The sequence below is a fragment of the Convolutriloba macropyga genome, chromosome 4, assembly GCF_964194025.1.
Source record: "Convolutriloba macropyga chromosome 4, txConMacr16.3, whole genome shotgun sequence".
Lineage (NCBI taxonomy): Eukaryota > Metazoa > Xenacoelomorpha > Acoela > Convolutidae > Convolutriloba > Convolutriloba macropyga.
The window spans coordinates 23032799-23042065 of NC_134471.1; the positions used below are offsets into that span (position 1 = coordinate 23032799).

General features: G+C 37.0%; 2 protein-coding genes across 5 annotated transcripts in view; one reads left to right on the plus strand and one right to left on the minus strand.

Moving 5' to 3' along the window:
- Positions 1-5720, minus strand: part of LOC142337519 (uncharacterized) — a 51262-nt gene extending 45542 nt beyond the window's left edge. For both annotated transcript variants that reach the window (XM_075386803.1, XM_075386802.1), the window contains exon 1: positions 3357-5720. In XM_075386803.1, the coding sequence (XP_075242918.1) occupies positions 3357-5613 (2257 nt within the window). In that variant the 5' untranslated portion in view covers positions 5614-5720. The remainder of the gene's footprint in view (positions 1-3356) is intronic.
- Positions 1-9267, plus strand: part of LOC142337517 (uncharacterized) — a 320572-nt gene that overhangs the window by 111204 nt on the left and 200101 nt on the right. The window lies entirely within an intron of this gene.

Genomic DNA, 9267 nt, shown 5'->3' on the forward strand with positions numbered 1-9267 from the left:
GATTTTTGAGCTATGAGAACAATTACTACCTTCGCTGTCACTACAGTTCTTCTTGAAACCAATTCCAAAATAGACCTAAGAAATAACCAAATAACGTCGTGAACAAGAAACCAACTAACCATCGGAAGAAGTCACTGAACAAAGCGGACGCTTTGAGCGTTGGAAAAGCTTGCAGATGGCCACAAAAATTAAAACATACCCGGCAGATTGCCGGAAAATAGCCGTCGTTGATTCCCATAACTCTATTGGGATTGAAAGAAAAGAAAATATCAACAAAAATTGATTTTTGTATAAAAACATTTTTAAGTACGATTTATTTTGATGTCATTTCGAGAGGCTAAAGGGTCTAGTATCAATACCAATAAGCATTATAGATAGTAATTAAAACTTATGAGAGCAAAGTTCAAGTACCGGGCATCTAAAAATGGGCTTTATGGGTTTATCCCGTTTCTATTTCTGACTGATTTTTTTTATACTGCCTCTCTTCAATTTGAATTGCTTTGCTGCGCAGCTGCTGTTTAAAAGGACTTTGAGCGGAATGACAGAAGAGTGAAACTAGCCTAGAGAAGTCAAAAGATTTCACGCAAAATGTCGAAAAAGTGGCAAAATGGGTAAAGCGAAAAAAAGTTCGACGAAGTAAAAAACTTAGCAGGACAAGTACTGAGATACAATTCAAAGAATTTTCATTGACTAAACAGAAAACAAGAACTAGAACGGACTATGAACTGATTGGGAAAACCATTTAGAAAAAATCTGATCCAAAAAAATCGAAAAAAAACAGTAAAAAACAAAGTGAAATTGCCGCATGTGAACAAAAACCACTAGCGAGAAAGCGAATTTTTGTTCAAACACCGTTTTCTCACTCTACTTTAATTTAGAGCAAAAAAAAATTCACGCCGCAAAACCACTCGCTCCACTTCCTGTTCACTACTCCAATTTTTGACTTCAAAAATCATGAAAATGTGTGAACAAATCTTGAAAAAAAAAGACAGCGCCCCAATACAATTCGAATTCTTTGAATTGTAAAAAAATAGGAACGCTATAATAGCCGGCTGAGAAGATGAGGGCGGCTATTAATTATTCAAAAAACAGCAGAAATATAATGACCATCGCTTTGGCATACTTTTTAGGTACAAATCGACTAAACAAACAGTAAGCCAGCAACAAAAAAGGATTTACCTAAAAAGAATTTGATACACTGTACCATAATTTTCTATTGACTAAACTGGTGTGACCGCGTTTATTTGTTTTCCAAGACAATGACCTACCCATTGCAGCATTGCATATATCAAAAAATTTTTAAAAAAACTACATCTTAACGAACTGCTGAAAGTTATAACTAAAGAAAAAAATCAAGGAAAAGACTCAGCAGTTAGGGTTAGGCAGAATTTACCAACAGTGTACAAAATCGAAGAAATTGTGCAAATAGAATTGCAAATTGTAAACATACCCGCAGATTGCCGGAAAAGAGCCGCCGTTGATTACAATAAGCATGAATGGGATTGAAAGAATAGAAGATATTGAAAAAAAAAGATTTTTGTACAAAAACATTTTTGAAGTCCGATATATTTTGATGGCAATTCGTAGTTGAACATACTTCTGTTTCTTAGACAGAGGCTACAGGGGCTATTATCAATACCAATAAGCATTAGAGATGGTAACTAAGACTTATAGGAACGACGTTCAAATAGCGGGCATCTAAAATTGGGCTTTATGGGTTTATCCCGTTTCTATTTCTGACTTCAATTTTTTATACCGACTCTGTTCATTTTGAAATGCTTTGCTCAGCAACTGATGTTCAAAATCACTTTTTGCAGAATGAGAGAGGAGGGAAACTAGCCTACAGAAGTCACAAAGAATTCACGCAAAATGTTGAAAAAGCGGCAAAATGAGGTAAAGCGAAACATTTTTTTATTCGACGAAGTAAAAAACATAGCCGGAAGAATTCCTGAAACGACTCGGAGGAGAAAATTGCCCATCCTTATGACTAAACAACTGAACAACTTTTGTGAACCCTGAACCTCCACAAATGCCATAAAAAATTAACGAAGAATAGAAACGGCATACAAAAACAAATTGAACAAAAAGAACTATAACAACTTAAGTTTTTTTTTAACTTGAGTTCTTTTTTAAAGTACAAGAAAGCATAAAGCCGAATGGATTTCCTTTGCGATTAGAGCATGGAAAAGCTCACAAAACAATGGGAAACTCATAATGGGATAAGAAACTTAATGGTCTAAGAATAAAAAAGAAACGTAAAAAAATAAGAACAATGGTTTTAAAATTTCTCAATTTTTCTGACAATTTTCTTAAGAAAAAAATGAGTTATATCAAAAAATTTTACTCAATTGGTATCTGAATATTTCTTAGGCAACAAGCTTCTATCCAAGTCCAACTTAAAGCATTAAAACAAAAAAACAGGCAAAAAATCATTAAATTTCGTCTCGAAATCAGCAAAACTGATCAGCATTAAATTAGCATTAAACTCAAAATTACTACTTGAAACCTTCAATTCCTACCAGAACAAGCCTAAAACTAATACAGTATCATAATCAAACCTCATAACTATCAAAAGTTGCAAAAAACTGCTTTTAAAAGCCGCACGTGAACAAAAAAATTTGCTCGCTTAGAAAATTTTTTCACACATCAATTTTTTGCTCTCTCAAAAACAGCGGTATGAACAAAAACCACTTTCTTTTCGCTCCGCTCTTCACTTTTGTTCAGCACCAAAATCACTCCAAATTTTTTCACGCGTTTCATTTCCCGCTTCAAAAATCACTCCAATAAAATTGATTAAAAAAAGGACTTCTCCAATACTCCTCTTCGAGTCGTAAAAAAATCGGAGCGCTATAATAGCCGGCTGAGAAGATGAGGGCGGCTATTAATAATATAATTTAATCTCGCGCAACAGCTCCTCCACATAGTTAAAAAATTTCAACCAAATTTCATTAAACGGGTAAAACGAGGACAAAACAAGAGTGCAAAATTTTGCTCATCAGTTTCGTGATTGTACTTTTCAGACTGTTTATCGGTGACAGTCACTAATTTCATAACTTTACGAAGGTAAAAGTTTTCTGCCTAAAGACACCACTCGACGAGGCAAAGCTGCTTTTTGTTGTTATAGTACAGTGACTCCATAATATGAGTTTAATTTTTTAAGTACATAATATTTACATTGTTCCGTCTCTGTCCTGGAAACAATCTATCATCATTATGTCTCTTATTCTCTTATCTAAGAATTTAGGACAAAGGACTTTCAACTTATCAGAACAGTTAATTGAATTGTTAAATCAATCCAAAACCTACGAAATTAGAAGGTGCATTGTTAACATTACTAATAAGAAACATAAACTTACTTGTGTTGGATGATTCTGTAGGACCGATTGTTTCAACTACGGTTTCCTTTTTCGGTTTCCTTTCCTCTTGTTCAATTTTTGGCTTTTCATCACTACTTTTTGATGCATCTCCTTTCTTTACTCTTGATTCGGAAACGTTCTCTTTAACTGACGGTGTCTCTTTAACTACCGGTTGCTTCTCACTGGTCTCGGGTTTGGCGAATGACTTCACCTCGCTAGAATTTGCTTTTCCGTAAACAGTCACGCCTTCCTCGAATACCTTTTTAAATTTTGCAGCAACATCTGCGGTTTTGAATCGTACACACAGTTTCTCCAAAACTTCCTCTTCTTCAGCAAAATCATTTGCAATCCATATCAGCGACTTGTCATTTGTTGGGTGAACTTGAATTGTCATTTCGTCTGTAATCACGTGATTAGCACACAATTTTTTAACCTGTTCACGGCGCATCACAACTCTGTACTTCTCGGCTTTTCCACTATCACTTTGACTTTTCAGAACTTTCATGTCACCAACACCGCGCTCTTTCCACTCGCCATCTACAAATCTTCGCAATTTGGCTCTTTCGCAGAACATTTCGATTTCAGACTCTTCACCAGTTTTCAAATCAACCACTTTGTCCAAATGCACAATTGGTTCAAATTGAGGGTCGTGGGTCGAATCATCGGCTTCTTTGTTCCCGCCCGGAGAAGCGATTGTGGTTGAATTTGTAGTTCCATTTCCAGGAACAACAAGCGCACTTCCAGAAGTGTTGCTCGGCTTCTCGGGCGTATTTGTAATTTTTCCCGGACTTTTCCCAATTTCGGCAGTCGGAGGCGCGGTCATGTTGAATTTGAAAGAAAACGAAGATCCACTTCCAAGCGTTCCCAGTCCTTTATTGCTCATGGAAGTCTCATTCTTGTTATCCTGGGATTTCTGGGGAGACGTTTTGGATGGTACTTCGCTTAGTAGGGATGTTGGCTTGGAATTTGCAGCGCCACCAACCAAACTAAACGCAGTCTTGCTCTTTGCTTGGTTTTGAGCTTCAGGTTGAGATAGGTTGCTAACTGGCGCTTGGAAACCTTTGAAACCCGTAAACACTGCTGCGGAAGGCTGTCCAGAAATAGTGTTCGACGCTGTGGATGGAGAGAAGACACTTGCAGGAGTGGCAAATGTCACAACAGGCGGGGCCATCTTGAAACTAAAGGCTGAACTTGGAACAGTCGAGCTTGTGCCCGTGGGTTTTAACTGAGAGCTGAAAGAAAACCCTAATTGACTGGATGTTGTTGGAACTTGACCAGATTGCGTAGTTTTAACTCCAAATAGTGTCGAAAATTGAGGCGTAACTGTTGATGCAGGGACCTGTTCAGAAACGGGTGGCACGTTATCAATTTTGGGAGCCGCTATATTCGAAAAAAGCGATTTCTTTGAATTAACCGAACTTGATCCATCTTGAGAGATCAGAGACGAAGGAGCATTTGGTAAAACAGGACCGGGTACATTAGCTTTTGGTGCAGCAATGACTGCAACTTTGTTCCCAAGAACCTTCGGCGTTGAAGTTAGGACGTTTGGGGACGCACCCAAAGTTGGTATCGGATTTGGTTCCTTTGCCGACGACGGAACTGAATCTTGGGCATGTTCAACAGAAGAGAGCATTTTCGGTGGTTGGAACGGCTGGTTCAATTTTTGCTCAACATGAGGATTTGGTGCTCTCAACAGAGCTGATAACATTGGGTTAGGGGTTGCCTGGAAATTTTCACCTTCAGGGGGAACTTGTTTAATTGGATAGACAGGTTGCACGGGTTGACGAACAACAGTTTGGGGTACCGGTTGGCCAAACAGGCTCGGATTCTGAGGAACAGGCATTTGAGCGGGAATCGGAACAACATCGGAAGTGGTCGGGAAAGACATGCCATTCGGCATAGACGGTGGTGCACCAGGAGGTCTAAACTGAAAGCCGGGTGTTGGTGCAATAGAACCCTGTGGTGGAGCAAGAAACTGTCCTTGGGTTCCAGGCGGAGCATATACACCAGACACTACTGGATTTGGGTTCTGCGACAAGGTTGGTACTTGATGCTGTGGTCCTGGGACAATCATTGGATTCCGGATGAACATTTGCTGACCAGCTGGTTGCAACACGGCTGTTTGCTGGTGTACTGGAGGATTAACCGGACGCTGTTGCATAGTCAGTTGGATATCGATCAATTTCTTCACATTTTGCGTCATTTCCTTCAATCCCTGATCCCAGGTAACGTGCATGTTTTTTAGCTCATCAGTCATTGCTTGAATATTGGTGTTGAGAGACGAGAGTTCACCAGACACGGAGTCCAGCTTGTTTGATATTTCTGAACTTTGAGCAGCCGATACTCCTAAAACAACAGATCAACATGAAATCATGGCGTCACGCAAGCAAATCCAATTATTGCTCGAATTGAAATCGGAAAAGAAAATTAGTGTCTGCGCATAGCACGTAATCATTAGACAATATACAAACATTAGACTAATGTCGGTCGAATTGCTGTCAAACCACTATCGAGGGATTGACTTTCGTATTCACTAGCTTAAGGTTAGATACCCCATCTTCATTTTCGAGTTCGATGGGGGGGGGGTGGAGAGGGCTTTGTTGGGGATGATATGGCGTCGATGGGGTACGTGGTCAAAACTCCAAAAACGCCCAACACCATGAATTATGTCCCCTCGGGAATTTGGGGAATCTCATGCATAGACACTATTAAGGCTCTTACAGAAATGCTGTCATTTAATGCACTTGGTATTTACCAGTTTGTCTGGTTTATTGAGAATCGAAAAAACGCATAAAAACATGACCTTGGAGGCGAGGTAGTTCGGGAGAGCGGAGAGAATGGTTCGTGACAGTGGGGAGAAGGATGAGGGGGTAGGTGGCGGGTCGTACGGTTAGATGGGGGATTTTAGATGGAAGGCAGTGTAGGAGAGAGAACGAGGAGCGTGCTTGACTACTAAGTTGTCAAACTTTCAAAACTTCTCTGTAAACTCTTCACCTGGATGTTTACCAGCTGGTCCCAATTACTATACACTAGAAACAAAAATGAAAACTACTGTTCAAGTGCAGCGTTCGCAGACAGTAGTCAGCGTACCGAAACAGACGTATATGTTCGAAAAGAAAAAAGTCATAATTCAAGTCATGAACAAACTAGTTTGTTGTAAACATAGCCGGAAGAATTCTGTAAACAACTCAAAAAATACCCTTTAAAATAAATAGTGTTTACAGGCACAATGCATGAAAACAGAGAAAACACCAATCGGAAGTCAACAACAGAAATTGGCGAAAAAGTGAACCAACCTAAAAAATTAGGAAAATCAATTACTTTTTCATATAGTACACGTATGCATACAAACAAAAAGCTTTGTTTCATGCGATCGAGACTGAAAATTGTTAAGACCATATTAGTCAAGCCAAGCTATAATGAATACAAAATCCCTAATTGTGAAAAAAGGAGAAATGGAAAAATTGCAACTAATTTCTCAATTCTGTTGTCAGTTTGATTAAAAAAACAGCTTTGCACCTGCGGGCGTTAACGTTCACTTCCGTTAACAATAAAAGCAATGGATAAAATAATGCAAAGGGATACAATGCAGTAAAACAATATGATGGGTAAAATATTCTAAAAACAGCCTTAAAATTCGCAAAAAATTCCAACTTGGCGTTCAAACTTTCCAACGCAAGATCTAACATAGCGTAAAACTGTCTCAAATAAAAGCCCTACCGAATGCTATGATCACGACCCGGATATTATAGTCTACATTGACCTTTAAGACAAAAAATTTAAAACGGCTTAAAAAGCCCCCTCTGAACATAAATTTGCTCGCAAAATTGTTTAACACCTATCAAAAACATAGCCGGAAATCTGGAAACGACTGGAAGAGCTACGCTTTGAAAGAACTAGTACTTGCTGGAACCAATAATGAAAAAAAACATTAAGTTAAATTAGAAAATTAGCCCCAACTGAACTAAAAAAAGAAACTAATTATTTCTCTTCTTAAAAGAGTGGCTAAAAACTAAAATTTTTCTTCGATTTAAATTGCGAGCGATAGAAGGCATGCACATCAAATAGTAGGACAAGATAGAAAGATAAACCTGTTTAATTTTAAAAAAAATAAAAACGACGGGATATTCACAGAAAATAATGTCAATTTTAATTTTTTGCCGATTCGTGACAAAAACAGTTTTATACAATCAGAAATGCACGAAATAGAAAACTAAAAATTCATTGGATCAATAGGCATTTATTCGATCTTCAATTAATTATGAAACAAAAACACTGAAATAGCCTACATAACATCAAAATGGCTAAAAAACCTCCCAATAAGCATAGAACCCATCAATTACCAAAAAAAAAAGAACGATACAAATTCTAATCAAAACTTAAAATTATAAGTACAGCCACGCTAAACTGTTCTAAGTACCAAAAAATAGTAAACATAACCGACTATCGTCGGACGAATTGCTCTCAAACGATCGGGGAGCGGTTGGCTTTGTCAGTAGCTAGCCAAGTTTTATTGAAGCTAGCGCTAGCTTGATTCGACTCTTCTTCAACTTTTAGTTTTCTAGCTTTGTTAGTAAACAAATCAAATAAAAAACTGATATTTAAAAAGTTTGCAAAATATTGCAAAATTTAAAAGAAAAGCTTCCAGATTTTGCAGTGAAAATGTTCAAAACTATTTTTTCTCTTCTGATTTATGTCAAGTTGGCCAGTAACGATAGTTAAACTGAGAAAAGGAAAAAAACACTCAATAATTTTGAAAACAATTGCAAATTTTTACAAAATCTTGCTAAAATTCAGCACATTAAAATCTTCAAAACCATTCCATTGTCTCAGGAGACTATCCATTATCACTACTTTAAGCTTTAATTAGTTTTACTGGCTCAAAGACATCCATAAACTTGGAACATGAAAATTTTTGCGAAAATTTAAATTAAATTTTGTCAAAAAAGTGCTTAAGCTGGAGTCATTAAAATATTGAAAACAATTCCATGAATCTAGAAACTATGCGACGGCTTTTCATGAAGCCTTGGAGGAGGTCTCTAGGACCCTGGTGCCGGAAAAAAATGATAAAAAAGTCAAACTTGAGAAACTTGCAAATAATTTTAAAAATTGCTGATCTTAAAATCTTGAAAACCCTTCCATTACATCTAGAAGCTATGCAGTAACCTAAGCTTAAACTCTAGAGGAGGTTATGTGGCTGTTGAGAATGGAGAAACCAAGAAAATGACAAAAAATTCAAAAAACTTGAAAAAAATTAGAAGTTGCAAAAAAAACTGCTAAAATTTGTGATGAAAGTTGTAACTTATCCATGGCCAAGAAAAATTTTTCAGTAACTCATTATCAAACCCTAACGGATATTTTCTGTTAGGCTGAAAAACCTGAATAAAAGACAATAATGACAAATAAACTGACAATAGCGATAATAAACTGACAAAAAAGTTCAAAAATTTGCAAGTTTTATAAAAAAAATGCTGAAAATCGCGGTGTTGAAATCTGGAAAACATTTCGTTACATTTAGAAATTATACAGTATATTTAGAAACTACTTTTGAACCCTAGAGTCTTGAGGCTGGAGAAACCTAAAAAGCAACAAAAACCTGAAAAAATTGAAAGTTTTATCAAAAAAAAATTGATAAAATTTGTCATATTAAAAAAAACTGAAAGCTATTCCATGGCAAAAAAAAATTAATTCAGTAACTTATTATCAAACCTTTAAGGACGTTTTCTGGCCCCTGCGTCCGGAAAGAAGTGGATAATAAAATATAAACGTCGAAAAAAAACGGAAAAATTTGCACGTTTTGTCAAAAGCCTAACATTCGTGATGTTAAAATGTTGAAACCATTCCACTACCACTAGAAGCTATGCAGTAACGTAACATAAAACCCTAGAGGAGGTTTCTTGACACCTATGAC